Source organism: Myotis nattereri (genome assembly GCF_964212035.1).
Source record: "Myotis nattereri genome assembly, chromosome: 3".
Lineage (NCBI taxonomy): Eukaryota > Metazoa > Chordata > Mammalia > Chiroptera > Vespertilionidae > Myotis > Myotis nattereri.
Window position 1 is genome coordinate 21500604 of NC_138077.1, and position 19371 is coordinate 21519974.

Sequence of the window (19371 nt, forward strand, 5' to 3'; positions counted from 1 at the left end):
TGATGTTTCTATCTCTCTCTTCCTCTCCCTGTTTACCTCTCCCTTCCTCTCTAAATCAATAAAAACGTATTTTTTAAAAAGACAACAATAAAACAAAAAACAAAAAACAGGGCATCCTTTCATTTAGTAAACCTACCTGCCTTTAATTTTTCTTCTGTCTTATCCTCATTATTATTTCACTGTGTTCACTTCTAAAATGACTTTAAGACCATCGATTAGATATCCAACAATTTGTAAATCAGACATGGGGTTTTGCACACAGATAAATGTGATTCTAGATGCCACTCACTAACTGACTGCATTCTCTTATTTCTAAGATGTCCCAGAAGGGACCAAAGGAGTAGCACACGCAGTCAGAATTTTGCCTTTTGATGATTCCTTTCTAAGAGTTGTTTCTTAAAGTGGGGAATATTTTTACCTACCCCAAAATCTTTTGAGGCATTTAGAACCATAATATAAATCTATGATTCAAGATGGATATTAATTATTTTACAGAGTGATCTAAGCCTCAGCAATCCTGCCTTGATTAGGTCAGGGTCTCCTTAAATATGGGCAGATTTAACTGAGAGTCAACATTTGATGTGTAGCCTACCCATAATTACTGAGGGCCATATGCATAATAATAAACTCTCAATTTTGATTTATAGGTATATCTGTGTCTCCAGCTATTCTGAATACAAAGGGAAAACCCAGTTGTTACCAAGACCCTAGGTCATAGTATAAAATTTAAGTATAGAATTTTAACTTCTGGTAAATATTGAAAGATGTTGCTTTGTATGTAAGCATTTATAGGTAATTTTTATTGCCTCCTCCAATAGCTTTGTGCTATTTGAGTCAGTGTTAGCAAAAAATCTTAATAACAGAATAAGTGACCATTATTGTTTCTAGTACAGAAAATTAAAAGTACATAGCCAGTCCTCCAAAGTTTAATAATTATTCTGCTTCTACAAAATATGCTGGTATTGTATGTGCCATGGCTTTGATTCTCATCACCTTATAACATATTTGAAAGGTTATATAAGCTGCCAGATATTCCAGCGTTGCTAAATGAGTTCCTGAAAACATCAAAGCCAGGTATCAAAAGCCAGCTATATTTTGTGTGCCTGTGAAATTTCTTTAGCAGCAGCAAACATACCCCATCTGTCATGCCTGTCTCAAGTCTGTAAGAGAAGAGCCTTAACACTCTCTTCATATTGCATTTGATCTTTAGCCTTCTATCATTATGACCCTCAGTTTGGGGAGACATTTCATTTTATTTCATAGTAATAAAATAAAAGGACCTATTAATTGTGTCAGGTTAGTCTAGCTGATTAGAACAGGTGTTATTGAGGTCACAGGTTTGTCCTTGTAGAAACCAGTTAACTCTTATAGGCAGGAAGCCACAGTGCCAAACTCTAACCCATCCAGTTAAAACTGTACAGAAGTAGGATCCAGAAACTTATTCTTAATTGACCTCTGCTAAAGTCTGATTTCTACATTTTATTTACATCATCTTCCCATTTAAATGTGTTCCACCTCCTACAATTCCTATCTCATTTAATGGCACTGTTAACCAGTCACCCAGACCAGAAACATAGGACACATCTTGGACTCTTTCTACTCCCTTCAGCCCCACATGTAATCATCCTTCATGCAGTTAGGTTCTAACTCTTAAGTACCCCTCAGAGCATCCCTTGCCTCCTCCATTTTCTGTCATCATTTGTCTTAAGAGCAATGCTAATAGCTGTAGATGGCTAAGCATAGAATAATAAATATTAAAGCAGAATAACTGCCTTCTCCACCCTTCCTCAATCTTTCCCCACCCTCCCCTTCCAAAAATAAACAAATCAGTCCATACCACTGCTGCTGGAGTGACCTTTATAAAAGGCAATCTGAATCTTGTTGAAAATCCACCAGTGATTCTTACTGCCCACACAATGAAATCCTAACCTCTTAACCCAGAATACAAAGCTCTTCATTATCTGGCCCCAGCCAACCTATCTGTAATCCAGTTTTTTATCTTATCATCCCCCTCACACACACATACACCCTGACCTCCCACATGAACTGCAAGTGCTGCATGCTCTTGGGTCTCTCCTGCCTTGCTTGGTTAGCATCTACACATGTCACTGTGCAAGTGGTGTCGTGCCTCCCATTGTCTGCCTGGTGGCTGGCCAGATTTGGCTCTCATTTCATCCACTCTGGGATACCTCCCTTGACCATATTTCCTGACCCCCTTTTCAGCAGAGGTAGCTCTCTCTCTAAAATGTTCCCAAACCACCTTTGTGTCACATTTCATACTATGCCACAGGGTTTGTCTTTTCTGTCTCTTCTTACACTGACTCTGGCATTTTGTTATTGTTGCTCTTCCACACAACCATTTACTTGTAAGATTTCATATTATTTAAATTGTTCCTAGCTTTTTTTTCTTTTACAGAAAGTTATCTTGGATTAATAAAGTCTCTTACTTTTCCTAACCTTTTCCATTTTTGGATGCCAGTAACCACCTCCTCTCTGATAATTCTGTGTGCCTATTCTTTGTCCTCTTATTCCAGGATTGTATTTGCTGCTGATGAATATAAATAGGCAGATGCACTCCTTCTTTGGTTTTTCATTTCTCTCAAAGCCATTGAAAGCCAGGGACTACATCTGTTTAATTCTTTGTGTGTTGCCTAAAACAGCCAACCATCACTATTACCACACACATGACTTATAACTGCTTTCTGGTAATAGAAAACAATGGTTTGATAAAGAAGAGTGGTAAATGTTGAACATTTACGCATTTGTACTGATGCAGATTGAGGAGGGGAAAAAACCTCTTGGCTTTGGAGTTTTTAAGCATTACTTGTTTATGGGAGAGCAGGTGGTAAAATTGATCTTATAAAAAGATAATTTAATGTTTTTCAGATTTGTTGTTTTGTCTCTGTCAAGTCTAGAAAAGCATATTGAAAATCAAATAGAGCTAAAACAGTACTTTGATACATCAATGCAAGGAACATTTGGTTGTAGTAAATTAGGATTTGTCATAGAAATTTCATAATGGCCAAAGGACTGAAATGCACAGAGAATGTAGCAAAAGCTGCAGTTTTAGATGTCTTTCTCATGCAAATCATTATCTATGAAGTCTTAGTAATACAGGCTTAAACAAAAATTGCTAGAATGATGTCCAGAATAAAATCTGATACTTTAATAGCAAAAAGCATTGGCTGTGTATATTATAATGCATGTTAACCTAATGACTGCTGTTCTAAGAACTCCTTAGAAAAATACTGAGAATTTATTAACTCATAATTGGGAAAAGTTATTGGTAAATAAACATAAAGCAGGAAAATCTATTTAGAAATTGGCAATGATCTTAAGAGGGAAAAAGAGCCAAGAGTCTCTTGGCTCTGTGATAACATCAAATTCTCCTAAAGTTAAGCCCTGGCCGGTGTGACTCAGTTGATTGGAGCATTGTCCCATACACTACAAGTTGACAGGTTCGATTCCTGGTAAGGGCACATACCCAGGTTGTGGGTTCAATCCCTGGTCAGGGTGCGTATAGGAGGCAACCAATTGATGTTCTTCACATCACTGTTTCTCTCCCCCCCCCCCCTTCCTCTCTCTAAAATCAATAAAAACCGTACCCTCAGGTGAGGATTTAAAAAAAAAAATTATTCTAAAGTTAAGTGAAAACTGTTTACAGCAAGTTGATGTGGTGTTTAGGCATAGGAGTTTGTTTCGGTGTTTTTTCTCTTTTTTTCAAGGATTTCCCAGAAGTATTTTTTCCTCTTTGATTGGATATTCCTATTTACCATAATCTTTTTTAATAATCCTCACCCAAGGATATTTTTTCATTGATGTTTAGAGAGAGTGGAAGGGAGAGGGAGAGACAAACAATGATGTGAGAGAGACATACCGATTGGTTGCCTCCCATATGCCCCCAACCAGGGCTGGGAGCCTGCAACCGAGGTATGTGCCCTTGACTGGAATTGAACCCAGGACCCTTCGGTCCCCGGACCAAAGCTCTATCCACTGAACCCAACCGGCTAGGGCTACCATAATTGTTTTAAACAACGCAGTGTCCAAATGTTATTTTAAAATACACTTTATTGTCTTATTCTCATTTTATAATTAAAATTATATGTTCTTTTTAAGGCCTTGTCTTAACTAGTTTGTACTGTTTCTGAGCAAGAAATTAAGGATTTTGGAAGCTCTTTGGGAATTTTTAAAGACCATACTGTTTTTTACAAGTTATGTGCTTCATGGCACTGTCATTTGGGTTTATGACTTGAGTCTTTGTGTGTGTGGTTTGTTTGTTTTTAATATAGAAGCTGATTCACTAATTATGAATATTGGGATGGTGGGTAAAAATAGATTTACTTTCCCTGACATTTGTCAGGGGTGTTTATTGAGAGATGTTAACAGGTATTCATGGGGGAAAGGGAGAGCATTGTCATAGGTTTGGAAGAATACTTTATAGTCCTTATCATGGTACTTCAATGTCTACCTTAGTATATTAAAGGGACTGAGGATTGGCCACAATATATAAATTGTTTAATTTTATAAAACCACTTTTTTTCAAACATTTGACTGCAGAATGCTTTTTGCACAGAATACCTAGTAACAGTCCTTGAAACATGTTTTTTAAGTGCAGAGTTTAGGAAGTATTGCACTAACCAACAAAACGCATAGGTCAAAACTAATACCCTTTTCAAAATCCCAATTTACAACAAGGAAATAATTATTGGGCGTATCTGTCCAGACATCTGGATTTCACATGAGCCAGTCTTCCTGAGTGCCACTGGATCTGGAGTATCCTGTGTGTCATAGACATCTGTTTAGAAATCTGTGGTGGAAAAGGGTGGAAGTACATCTCTGATATTATTTTATGATATATTTAACACTTTGTTTTCTTAGGAAAATTTTGAAACATACAAAAAAAGAAAGAAGAGCAATGAACTGTTTATCAGTTACTGAAAATAATGGTTCAGATGTTTTAGACACTAGATGAAGTTCCATTTAAAAAGAAACATATTTTAATTGGACCACCTTTTATAAAATTTATTTCTTAAGTGATTCTGATTCATACAGTGGATATTTTCCTCAGCAGTATTCAGATGTTTTACAAAGTGCTGATACAGCAGCAGCAGACCAGATAACAAAAATGACAAAAATCTCATAGCTAAACCTCATAATCAAATCATTTTTCTCTTCATGTTTTGCCAACTCTTTTTTCGTCCACAGGATAAAAAGTAATATTGATGGTGTGTAGATTAGCAGTACTGACCTCCTAGAGTCATTTTATTACCACCCCTCCCCATCAGACAGTATTGTGTATTCCTACTTGTCTTAGGTAAACTGATGTCTCTGAAAAACACAACAAACCAAAACAAGAGAAGTTTCTTTTGTTTCTCTGTCTTCTTTGTCAGTGTCATCCTGAGTCTGACTCTCTGATTGGCTGACACCAGGGTTTGGCTCATCCCACTGGTGGGGAGGGTAAGATTCTGTTGATTGGTTTAGGTCAATGATGGTGTGGAATATAATCAATTCTACCATAACTCCATGGCCTGGAGATTTTTGTGTAGGAAATGGGGAAACAATCAATAATGCCCTTTACTCTGAATAAGACCACTTTTAAAAATTTACAACATATGCTATATTAGTTATTTTTAATATCCAATGAGATGTTTAAATATTTTTATTTTGTAAATGTATTAATATTAACAAATCCTTTTTTCTTGGGTCTTTTTAGAGGACAAGAATTTTGGGCAGATTTGAATGCCATGAATGTGTATGAAACAACTGAATTTGACCAACTACGAAGGCTGTCCACACCACCCTCTAGCAATGTCAATGCTATTTACCACACAGTCTGGAAATTCTTCTGTAGGGACCACTTTGGATGGAGAGAGTATCCTGAGGTATTTAAAGGACTTTTAAATCCCCAAAAGTACATTTAAATTTTTTTTGTCTTTCATTGTTCTTTTGTTCTTCCTTTCTAACTGTGACTACACAGAACTACAAATCAAAGAGCTTCTGGTTATAAAATTCAGTCTTGTTGGTATAAATTACACTTTTCTCTCTTGATTTTTCTAAAAATGTATTTTTTCCCATTAAATCCCTGGAATCCATAAGTAGAATGCCTCTATTATTAGAGAGATAAAATGTTTCCCCAGTATCTTATATTATGGAGAAAAAGTATTTAGAGTTGTAAGTACTCAGACTCAGAGCAGTTTTTGGAGTAATTTTAATGAGGTGAGTACTGGTGTAACTTTTGGTTGTATCTGGCTCTTGGGCTCATGGTGATTAGATCATGTGTTGTGCTTAGCATTTCAGAAGTATAGTGGGAAACAATCACTCTTAGGTCTCTGAAAGAAGTATTGAAAACGTTCATTGAGCTGTGGTCAGTCATTGAAAATTGTATCAAATGGCCCTGTCCGGTTTGGCTCAGTGGATGGAGCGTCAGCCTGCGGACTGAAGGGCCCCAGGTTCGATTCCAGTCAGGGGCATGTGCCTTGGTTGCGGACACATCCCCAGTGGGGGATGTGCAGGGAGTGGCTGATCAATGTTTCTCTCTCATCGATGTTTCTAACTCTCTATCCCTCTCCCTTCCTCTCTGTAAAAAATCAGTAAAATATTTTTTTTAAAAATTGTATCAAATGTGCACATGCATCCTTAGTTTAAGATGGTAAGAATAGCTTATCACAAAGCAAAATTTTAAAATGGTGATGGTTTATTTGCCTCTAAATGAGAATTCCAAGTCAAGTTTAAACACCCTGAAATGGACTTTAGAGATTAATTTCGCATTCCAAAGATCTGACTTCAATTTGATCAAATTTCCAGCATACAAAAAGGGCAAACTAACTTAACTACCTTAGGTTTTCTTTTAAGGCAATAACTAAAGAAAATAACATAGTATTTTAATTGCTATAAGACACAATATTAAATTAAAATTTTGACTCTCATTTAAATAATCACTAGTATCTAATGCCTTCCAAAGAGAACAAGAGGCTATTTAAAAAGTATTCTCAGAATACTTAGACTGTTCCTTCGTTTGTCCTCTGAAAGATTTTTTAGGTTTGGAATTTACTTATTTGAACACTACCATCTTTAATCCTCTTCTGAAAATTCCCTTAAGAAATATAAAAAAATCTCTTTTCCTCTTCCGGGGATGATGTCCTCAGGCATTCAGAATAGTTCAGTGTTTGACACACTGTTCTACAATGCAGCCTCTAACAAAACTAGACTGTCCCGAACCCCTGCTGTTTGTTTACCTTTATACCAAGAAGGTTGGGAAAGCACCAAAATCTGCATGTGGCCTGTGCCCTGGCCAACTTCACAGAGTTTGTGCTGTGAGACCTAAAGTCGTAATAAGGTTGTCTAAAATGAGAAAACATGCTAGCAGGACCACCAGTGTCCAGGAGCAAAAAAAAAAAATCATTATGAAAGTGTTGAAAGCACTAGCACAGAGTGAGAAAACTAAATTTTTTAAAAAATGAAGCTTTTTTTGAGTAAAACAATTAGAAGGCTAAATTGAAAAAGAAACAAAGAATATTTAGGACATTGTTAAGGCCTCAAAATAGAATAGAGTAGTTCCCTGGGCCTCACATGTTTCTTAAGGTGGAAATCTGTGTAATTCTAAACAGGGATCATCTTTCTACCCTGTATCTTTGCTCCAAAAAAGAAAGGAAAAAAATTTCTATGTATAAAGGGAATTAATTTGACTCACTTTACTTTATTGAAACTCTTCTGATATTAACAGCAAGGTTAACTATGTGTGGCTTTAGTAACATTAATAGTTTTTATATTTCATAGTGATTATATATTAACTTGCTTTTTTTTTTTCTTTACCTTCTGTTTACTACTCCATAGACTGTGATTCGATTGATTGAAGAAGCCAACTCTCGGGGTCTGAAAGAGGTCCGATTTATGATGTGGAACAATCACTACATTCTCCACAACTCATTTTTCAGGAGAGAAATAAAAAGGAGACCCCTCTTCCGCTCCTGTTTTATATTGCTTCCATATTTACAGTAAGTGTCCAGTGAAAAGTCTCATTTTTTTCTGATTTTACGTTAATGTACAACTGTATGCCAAAGAGAAAAAAAATTAAATAACTAACTTGGTTATTAACCTCTAGAATGTGAAATTCTAAGTTATTCTTTGGGCTTAATTTTTCAAAAAATAGAATTCAGATAAGATATAGTTAACCCGACACTAAAAGAGTGATTATTGTATTAAATTTTTTAAATGAAAGCACAGTAGAATTAACATTTTTTCACAACTAAAAGTAATTGTACCTGGAATAAGGCAAAATTTGCATATGCCACCTTCATGCAAGATTGAGTTTTCTGATGATACGCTTCTGTGTTATGGGACTACTTCCCAGTCCTGGTAAACTACCAGGTCAAGTAGGGAGAAACCTTCAAGGTGATTTTCTCCATTCTTCTTCCTGGAATGCATTTGCATGGGAAGAATTCACCTTTTCAAATAATTTACATTTTCATTTGCTAAGTAAGGCCCATCCTCCTATAATACTCACTAAAATTACTTGTGGCACTTTTAGGTTGAGACTGAACTTATCCTTCTGAATTATAGGTGAGCTCTTTCATTTTCCCGAGTGCCATTTCTTCTTTCCCTCTCTACATAGTCCACTCACACATCTTTGTAGATGTGAAAAGATGGGGTACATTGCCATTTGCATAGCCATCTGTGAAAGTGAGTATCTTAAGGGAAATCTTTATATACTCTAGTCAGATATACTGTATTTAGAGCCTGATTTTTAAAATGATACTGGATTTACTTGGTTTTATGAACTTTGGAGGTTAGAGTAATATTGGTTGGTCCCTTCTGCTGATCTTTGAGGTGAAGATGCTCTTTTTATATTCTTAATAGTAGTTTCTTTTTTTTTAATTTCAAGCCCAAACTGTGTTTTTCCCAGATCATTATGACGGAACTTTAATGATTCTAATTCTGAGATTGCAAAGGGAACATTCAAACAAAATAGAAACAAGTAAAAATCCATGAAATTCTCAAGATCCAAAAGTACTGTGTAATAAGTCCAATTTTAGAAATATATGTTTGCTTGGGTAAATGTGTCCTTTCTTTCTTGTCCAAGTGTGAAAAATTTTACTTTGTCTGGTTTTTTTAAATTAGAAATTAATAAAAATGCCATTTCTGTGATTTCATTAGCACAGCTGGCGATAATGTCAGTGTCCAGTAGTTAAGAATACATCGTCATCCTAGTGAGATGGTGGAACTCATTAGTGGGAACAGCGCCTTGGCATGCTGAGCCAGTTGAGTGAGATGTAGCTTCTGTGTGAGAGTAAGAATGCTCATTCAAGTGCTACATTGTTGAGGGACTTTCATAGAATGGTGAAAATTTGTTTTGATCCTAAGACAAGTAATTATGAAATGCTACCTCCTCTCCCCCCTTTAAAACCTAAGCTTGTTTTGTAAAAGTATAAACTATTATATAAGCAGTAGTAGAATTAATGCCACAAATATGGAATTACTATTTATAACTTAGGCTTAAAGAGAACAAAGTTCTTCCATTTTCTTTTTAAAATTTCCTATTTTAATGTTGTCTGGAACAGTGGTAATCAGGTATAAAGTAAAAGCTTAGCAAATCGGAGATTGTGCAAACATGTCAGTGAGAAAGGAATAGAGAAACATCAAGTTCACCAGGGTAGAATGGGTAAATGCAGCCCTTCAATTCCCATCCAACTGAGTCTGGGCCTAAGGGGTACTTGGGGAGAAAGAGGAGTGAGGTAGTTCTAAAAGCAGGTTTCAGAAAATCTATTTCTCAGTACTAAGCCTTCTGTTTACTAGTCCATAGACTGTTATTTGATTGATTGCAGAAGCCAACTCTCGGAGTCTGAAAGATCATGATTTTAGCCAGAAAAAAAGTTTGTTAAGTGTTAGTAAATACTAAAGGTCAAAGAAAAATATAGGTGTCAAAAAAGCCACAATTATTGGGGAATCAGAGATGCCTAAGAATTGGGAAAGCCCAGAGTAGGAAGGTAGTAAGATGATTGGAGAGGGAGGCTGACTTAATTCACGAATTTCCTGCAAACTTAGCTCTTTAAATGAGGGTTTCCCTGCTCTTTTTTTTCTTCCAGTTTTATTTATAATCGACAAACAACACTGTAAGTGTAAGGTGTACAGCATAATGACTTGACATATGTATATATTACAAAATGATTACCACAGTAAGTTTAGTTAACATCTATCACCTCAGTTACAAAAAAGTTTTTTTCCTTGTGCTTGCTCTTTTTTCATGGGACTGATAAAAAGGAGCTTATTCTTTAATATTCTTAGAATACTTGTGCTGAGGTTACATAAAAGCAAACAAATCTCAGGTTTAGAGGTTTGTGAGTTCATTTCAGCTGAAAAGACATCTATTCCATGCAATCACCTCATGGTTATGAGAAGACCTGATACAGTTTCTTTGGCTTCTCCTCCCAAAAGGATAAAATGAATTAGTTTTTAGTTCATTACTGAAGTTGGGTTAGGAAACCTCTTTCAAAAATATGACAAGGGAGGGTGAAGGTGAGTGATAAAAGGTGACCTTGGATTCTGAAAATCCATTCATCAGAGGTCCGTGAGTACAAGTTCCTTACCCACCAGCTTTGCCTCCCTAAAGAAGACTGGTGCAGCACTGTAAAGCACAGTATGTCTTTGGAAAACCTATGAGCTGACTACAAGCTCAGCATTCTCAGAAAATAAAGCCACATTTCTAAGTGTGCTTGGAATATACATATTTTTAACCCATGTCAACTAGATTGTATAACTCCATCAGACAATGTCTATATGCATTTTTATGTTTTAGTCCAATTAGGACGTTGGCTTGTTAAAAGTAAGCATCTGTTGATGGGAATGGGTGTTGACTAGATATATATGATCTAATCTAATATCTTAGGATGGATGAGACTTAGTTACACAGGCACATCTTTAGGTATGTGTGAGTAAATAATAGACCCTTTCCCCTCTGAAAAAGGAAAAGATAGGTTTGAAACTTCTAGTTTATGAAACTGTTGTGTTTTTGTTAAGAGAGGAATGGTATTAGAAAGAAAAGAAGCAGTGTCCTCTATTGTTAGTGCCACGTTTTCAATAGAGTTGCGACAGCCTAAAACCTGTTTTGGGCAGAGTGCTTGGGAAGAATCTTACCCTCCTCCCCTCAACACAGAAACCTCTGTTGCTAACTTCAACCCCTGAGAATACTGGAAAACCTGGTGTGCTTGGATTTACCCTCTTTGCAGAGCAGGGATAGTGGGGACAGCTAAAGATAAGGAGCTTATATTCTGTGTTTCCTGCCATCCTCCAGAATTGTGATGGCTTTTAAGGAGTTACAGACTTTTCAGAATCTGATTAAAACAGTGATGCCTCTCTCCAGAAATATATACCAGTGAACGCAGGTTCTGGAGGGATCTGTCAAAGCTTGGTGAAAATGCTCCAGATACCAAGAACTGTTGTGCCTTCTGTCATAAAAGTTGGAGAAAGCACTCCTTTAAATCTGCCCCTGAACTTAAAAGCACCTGGGGGATACAAGGAGTTCGAGGCAGGTTAATACAAGGCACAGCTTGAAGGGGTGGGGATTAAAGAAGGGAGTTGTCCCTCTATTAATTGTTAGCTTCTTCTCAAGTCATCTCTTAAAAGGCAAAAGACTATGAGAGGTGATGGTAGTGGTGTTAGTTGGAGCCGAGTTCTAATCCTGATATCCATCACTTTCAAGCCTTGTTTGCATATATTGGGGGAAATGGAAAAATATGTACTCTTTTCATTTCTACATATTTCACATATGCACTTAGAAACTAGGTAGACCTTGATTAAAATCCTGTCTCTGGCCTTTGCTGGCTCTGCTAGCAGCTTTTTAATTTGAAAAGTAGGGATAAGCAGACCATCTTGCAGGGTGCTTATGACAGAAATAATATATATAAAATGCCTGGTTTGTAGTGTGTGCTTAGTATAAGGTGGGTATGATTATTAGGAGGAGGAGGATGAGATACGTGCTGGAGATTAGATGCATGTTCACCCACAGTTGTAACCTCTGTGTCGCAAAACTCTTGGAAAATTTCACTTTCCTAATCTATTTGGCAGACTTGTTGCTTCCTTGTGATCACTACATGCTGATGAATGTTACAGTACCCTAAACCTGAATCTGGGACTTAGGGTCAGGATTTCCTTTCTCTCTGCTTCTTCCTTTTTGCTCTGTTTTGAAAATGGTCAAGAAATGTGATTTGAATTTAAGCATTTAATCAGGCAGGAATAAGTAACTGAGCAAGTTGCTGCTTATCTAAATTCATCTTTCAAATTCATCTGAATTTAAAGGTTCAAGAATATGCATTCTGGTCTCTAGAGCTTAAAGTAATTAGAGCCATCACCCCTAAAGTTGTAAAATTTGAATAGTATTGGTGGGGGTTTTTGTTGTTGTATGTGATACTGAAAAAGGAAGCAAATTCCAAATGTCAGCTTTCAATGCCCATGCTATGATTTTTGTTTGTTTTTATAAAAATTATAAAGTTTAAGGTTTTTATTTTTAATATTTTGTGCCTTCTCTCTGTAAGCCTCCCTCTTTTCTACTGCCTCACTTTTTTCTCCCCCTTATTCTGCTCTCCTTACCCCACATAGACGTTAATAATGATATGTTTCCTATTTAGTACAGCAAAGTTGGAAGAACACATATAAATTACCACCTCTCCCTTGAAACAAAGCTTTATAACTATATAGGCAAAAGAGGAGTCCAGGATTCAAAAAGTAAAGATATTTATAGCCCTGACTGGTTTGGCTTAGTGGATAGAGCGTTGGCCTACAGATTCAAGGGTCCCAGTTCGATTCCGGTCAAGAGCATTTACATTGGTTGTGGGCACATCCCCAGTAGGAGGTGTGCAGGAGGCAGCTGATTGATGTTTCTCTCTCATCGATGTTTCTAACTCTCTCTCTCTCTCTCTCTCTCTCCCTTCCTCTCTGTAAAAAATCAATAAAATACATTTTTTTTAAAAGATATTTATAAATTTGTTCTTGTTTGCTTACCTTGCAGCAGTATATTCTATAGTTTTTCCCACAAATAGGAGGCCAGGAGGAAGCAAATAATATCTGTATAAAGGCAGTTTTTGTTCTAAGATTTCTTTTGTCTTTAATCAATAGCATTTTATATATTGTTTTTTAAACAAGCTTTTAAGCTATACAGATTATAATATTAGGTATTGCTATAGTGCATTCTAATGTGAAATGTTCTGAGTGGTTGACAGTGACATTTCTTCTTCTCCTTCTAGGACACTTGGTGGTGTTCCCACGCAGGCTCCTTCACCTCTCGAAGCAACCTCATCATCACAAATCATCTGCCCAGATGGGGTCACCTCAGCAAACTTTTACCCTGAAACTTGGGTTTATATGCATCCATCTCAGGACTTTATCCAAGTGCCTGTTTCTTCGGAGGACAAAAGTTATCGAATTATTTACAATCTTTTTCATAAGACTGTGCCTGAATTTAAATATAGAATTTTGCAAATATTGAGAGTCCAAAACCAGTTTCTTTGGGAGAAATATAAAAGGTGAGTCAGTAGTATGAAAAGTTTAAGAGAGCTTTTCTTAATATAGCTAAGGACAAGTGTGGAACCTAATAGTAAAGACTTGCATAGAAATTAATATGTTTGTGTTTTTATATGTTAACTCTCATATAATTCTTATAACAGACCTGTAAGTAGGAGTGGAGTACTGCAGTCTACATTTTACAGAGAGGAAACTGAGTCATAGGAAAGGTTGGTAATTTGCCAAAGGACATACAGCGAATAAGATGCTAGAATTTGGATCCTAGCAGTCTAGCACTAGAAATCTTGCTCTTAATTACTCTACTAGGCTGCCTCTCAAGTCAACAAACAAATTAATGTAGTGCAAAAGGAATATATGTAGGTTTGAGGAATCTCATAATTAAGAGGCATTAGGTTGGTGAAATTGGACAAGGAAGGCATTCTGAAAAGGTAAAATGTGAAAACTAGTTTTAAGTGGAAGAGAAAGCATGTGAACAGTTGGTAGAGAAAAAAAGAAAGGGCTTTTGTCTGCAGTGGAAATGATAAGCTTAAACTTTCAATGTGATCACTGATGGCATTTTGCCCTTTAACATCTCTTTCCCATTGAAACCATAAGGAAGTTTATGACCACATCATGCCTTTTAAATTGATGCATACCTTCTTTCTTCTGAATTCCCTATCCACTCTTGCATTAGGAAAAAGGAATATATGAACAGAAAAATATGTGGCCGTGACAGAATAATAAATGAGAGGCACTTATTTCATGGAACATCCCAGGATGTGGTAGATGGAATCTGCAAGCACAACTTTGACCCTCGAGTCTGTGGAAAGCATGCTACAATGTTTGGACAAGGCAGTTATTTTGCAAAGAAGGCAAGCTACTCTCATAATTTTTCTAAGAAGTCCTCCAAAGGAGTCCATTTCATGTTTCTGGCCAAAGTGCTAACTGGCAGATATACGATGGGTAGTCATGGCATGAGAAGACCTCCTCCCGTCAATCCCGGCAGTGTCACCAGTGACCTGTATGACTCTTGTGTGGATAATTTCTTTGAGCCTCAGATTTTTGTCATTTTTAATGATGACCAGAGTTACCCTTATTTTGTTATTCAGTATGAAGAAGTCAGTAACACTGTTTCCATTTGAAAAATCTTGGTACTGTTAAATTATTTGATAAGAACTCAATCCAGCATTTGTAGCAGGTTTTGGATGGGTGGGACAGAGTGGGAAACAGCATTGGACATTAATAGGGCACTTTTAAGACCCATTTTTTTTAAGTGTTAGAAAGTAAAAAGATTTTGAAGAAAAACAAGTTTTAAAATGACCACTTACTCTTTAATTATTTACTAATTGTTGTTAGTGTACTCAGTGTGGGAAAGACTACAGATTGCATACTCTTCATTCACACTTGTACATATAGGCAGCAATGTTATTAGAAGCATTAAAAAAAAAAAAAAAAAGAGCCTAACTAATTGAATGTGACTTAAGCCTGGTAGAAGTTTGGCCAAATGAAATGGAAGCTGTGAACAAAGTGAGGATTTGGTGTATTTACAGTGATAAAACTGACTGGAACTAGTATTCTCATATGTACTCCCTGTCCAAAGTGGAAAGAAATATTTCTATCAGCCAGACAAATGTATCACCGAACCAAAGCGTACCAATGACTTTAACTTTTGCAGAGTTTGCCTGAGAATTCAGAGTTGTGTTTAGAGGAAGTTTAAAAAAAGGAACTATTTGAAAAATTTTTGTCATCAGCAAAATTTTTCACTAGCCAGTTATATGTGATTCTCGTGTTGTTACACTTCAGCCTTGGAAAAAGTCTCTCCCATTATCATTCACTCAGTTTGAAAAAGTTGGGCAGCTAATTTGGTTAAAGCCAGTTTTGAAGATGAGGAGTATTACTTTATTTTAGGGTTCCAGAGGTAGGCCCTGCCAAGGTTTTAGAGAAAGCAAGTCTATCTGTAAGCAAATTGATAGGGCTTATTACTGTGCTTTGCACAAAGTAGACTCTCAAAAGTATTTGCTGACTTGGAAATAATGTTAAAGGTGGTAATCCCGCCCCTATGCCTGCGTTGCCAGATGCAGCTGGGTTTCCTGGCTGGCTCTATTTTACACTACTTAATAGAAACACAAACTTGGAAGTTGTGCTGCTGGCCCAGCTGGAGCAGTGTGAGGTGAATATGCTGACATCTCAGTTCAGAGAGGTAGCAGCTAGGTTTACTTTGCCTTAAGCAAAGCAAACACCTGGATTTACAGAAGTGGAAGTGGCTGTTCACAAAAGACTTTACAGAATTCCTTCAGATACCAAGCTTTTTGAATATCTTGTGGTCATTTCATTTACACAGAACTTTTCAGGAACTTCTGTGTTATTTAAAGCAAGATATATCTATATTGATGTCTCAGTGAATCAGTCTGTTTAAACACTTTTCAGGGCTTCCACACCATTATTTATTTTGCTCTAGTTGATCTTGTTTGCTGCCATTGGCATGAAGCGGCCAACTGTGGCTGTTACAGTTGTTGTTTCAATTAGAACTTGTAAACCTGTGATTCCCAATCTTTTTCAAGTTAAGACACCTTGCCATTGCTTATTTGATTTTATGAAACTTGTTCCTTTTTTCTCCCTAAAGAAAAAAAAAAAAGCTTTATGATATATTTATTTTTTTAATAAAACTAAGCAAAAATAAAAGCTCTGGTAATTCTTTAAAACTTTTTGCTTTGGTTCAATTTAAGATAACTGAATTCAACACATAGTAGATGATCTATAAGTGACGGTTGGTTGGTTGGTTGGTTGGTTGAATGAGTGATTGAATGAGCAGAACTAACCAGAACTGGCTGCTTAAAATGTGTGCTCTGGGAATCAGCAGAGAGGATATTATCTAACAGTCGACTAAGTCACCAGAGAAGAGTGAATATTTTATTTTGCAGGTAAGTATTTGGGGCATCTTAAAAGGGACATGTTTTATATCAGCAAATAGCTATAGTGCAAAATATGAGCAGGGTTGTCCCTTCCAACAGGTGCTGAAGGAAATAGAAAAAGGAATATAGAAATCTTGTCAGCTCTCAAGCACCTTAACTTTCAGCCAACTTAGTCATCTGATTGGTAAATGTGAGCATCTGACAGTATTTAACCTCCAGTGTAATAATTTTGAAATTCCTATATAGTATCGTATGTTGTTTTATCTAAGCACGAACTGTGGAGTCAGCCCGGCCAGCATGGTTCAATGGTTGAGCATCAGCCTATGAACAGGAGGTCCCAGTTTGGTTCCTGATCAGGGTACATGTCCAGGTTTTGGGCTGTGGGCTCTGTCCCCAGTGTGGGGTGTGCAGGAGGCAGCCAATCAATGAAATCGTTGATGTTTCTGTTTCTTTCTCCCTCTACCTTCCTCTCTGAAATCAATACAAATATATTAAAAAAAAAAAAAAAAAACTGTGGAGTCAGCCTCAATTTTATAATGGTTCCATGGATTGAAAACATACTGAAAGGCATTCAGTAAATCTTTATCCCTACTTGCCCAGCTATAATTTATACCATTTCAGAAAGTTGGAACTTGCTGTTAATTAAACTATGGTAAAGATTTCTAAGGAGAGTCTGCAGACTCCCCAAGATATTTCAATGCCATACAATCCTATATACAGGACAAGTTTTTTTATGTGTTAAAAACTTACAAATATTGGATCCTGTGTAATTATAAATTGTAAAACTCTGTTCTATTGGCCTGAAACCTGTTTATTTAGTAAATTATTATTTAGATATAAAAATAAGTCCTGAAATGCTGATATTTATAGGAATTTTTATTATACTAAGCCTAAAGAGAATATAGTCAACACCCAAACTGTACTTGTCAGTTTAAATCAGAGTATTTTTTTCCTCTTAAGGAAGGTAAGATGACCACAAAATGTTTCCAGTTTTTCTTCATTGGGATCAAATAGTCAAAATGCATAGAAAATTCAGTATGACACATTTCTAACATCTAATTCACATCACTTAAGTTGCTATTATGTGATTTTTTTAAAAAAAAATATTTGTAGCTTCCTCTTCTGTGTTTGACAAGTCACTTAACCTTTCATGTGGCTTCTCATCTTTGAAATAGTGTGCGTTGTTTCTTTTTTTTTTCTTTTTCAAAAGACTACAGATGAGCCCAGCTGGCGTGGCTCAGAGTTGAGCCATGGATCTATGAATCAGGAGGTCACGGTTTGATTCCTGGTCATGGCACATGCCTAGATTGGGGGATCGATCCCCAATGGGGGGAGTGCAGGAGGCAGCTGATCAATGGTTCTCTGACATCATTGATGTTTCTATCTATCCCTCTCTCTTCCTCTCTGAAATCAATAAAGAATGAAAAAAAAAGTTGCTTGCTTTAAAAATAAGTAAATAAAAAGACTACAAATGATAAGAATGTTCCCACTCTTGGACCCTACAGTGCAAAAATTTCTTGTAAAGTGCTGTACAACTGATAGCATTTATTTACAAATTAAAAGCTAGACATTTTCTTAGAAAAGATAGTGTTGGGTTTTAAAAACAGACCCATCTAGTTTATTGATTAGGCACTCCTTCAGGGGAGTTAAAAGGAAATGAGACTTTTTTACCTTTATCTTGCTAAACTTACTCTTAAGCTATCATTGTAGAAAGAAAAAGATGCTATTGAAAGGTTTCATCAGCATTGTTAGTCTTAATATATTGCTCAACTCCTCAGCATCTTTTGGGAGACTCACTTCTGAATAGAACTTTCAGATGACAGCTCTTCTAAAGCTTTAATCTTACAAGGAATGGAAACATTGGTGTATCAGAAGTATTTTGTGCCCACTGCTAAATTCAAGTTAGAGCAGAGGTGCCCAACCACTTTGAGGATATCAGAATTTCACACTTAATTGTACTGAAGTGCCTAATGATTATTAATAACATGCAAAATGACCAAAAGCTTCTATGAATTCAGTGATATTTTAAGCACATTTGTATTACTCATCACAACCATATCAACATTTGATATGGAGGATATAATCTGCAGACAACATTTGGTACTCAAATGGGTTAATGGACTCCTTACAATAACTTCCACATGTTGCTAGAATTTACAGCCAACAGGCTGAAAATGACTGGGCTAGACTATTATCTATATTTAGCCTTTTATAACTATCATCTTAATTATATTCTATTTTAAAATAGCCTTAAATCAGACAGCTAAGAGTTTCAACCCAGTGTTCAAGAGCCTCTAACCCTCCTAATACTTAGGAAGTCTTAGGTGACAAATTGTCATTTGGGCCCTATGTTTAGATACATCAGCTGCACTTGTAAGTGTTGCACAGTACATTGAGGATTGCCTCTAACAGATTTGAGTGGCAAGAGTACATTAAACAGATGCTACTCAATTGCATGATAATGTGGGACTTTTTAATGCTAACAAATTCTTGTGCAACCATCGGTTTATAAATTGGGTTTGAATAGCAGTGGTGAGTTTTTGGGTTTTGTGCATTTAGCCACACTTTTCTGACAAAGGTCCTACTTGAAGGTTTGCATTTCATAGCATCTTGGTCAAGGGTCTAAGACAGTTTTTTTTTTTTTAATTTATCTTGTTGAAAGTATTAAAGGTGTCCCCTTTTTCCCTCCATTGACCCCTTCTACCCTGTATTCTCCACCCCCAGGCCTACTCCACTATTGTCTATGTCCATGGGTTATGCATATAGTCTCTTAAGCTAAGTGCAACAAACTGTTCCATTTAGGAGTAACAACCATAAATCTAATTAGCATTGGTCTCAATGATCTACGCTAACTGAACCCAGTAACTACAAGCTTTCCTTCCAGCGACTCAAATGTAGCTGAATTTCTTCTAAATGCAAATTTCTACCCATATGACTACATTTTTGTAAAAATACATTTATAATCTCA

At 36.4% G+C, this 19371-nt stretch overlaps 1 protein-coding gene across 1 annotated transcript in view; it reads left to right on the forward strand.

The window, feature by feature from the left end:
- TIPARP (TCDD inducible poly(ADP-ribose) polymerase) overlaps positions 1-16881 on the forward strand; it is a 30226-nt gene extending 13345 nt beyond the window's left edge. Inside the window, exons 3-6 of the mRNA XM_081086397.1 lie at positions 5714-5882; positions 7834-7994; positions 13236-13514; positions 14186-16881. Of these exons, the coding sequence (XP_080942523.1) occupies positions 5714-5882; positions 7834-7994; positions 13236-13514; positions 14186-14633 (1057 nt within the window). The 3' untranslated portion in view covers positions 14634-16881. The remainder of the gene's footprint in view (positions 1-5713; positions 5883-7833; positions 7995-13235; positions 13515-14185) is intronic.
- The last annotated feature ends 2490 nt before the right edge of the window (positions 16882-19371 follow it).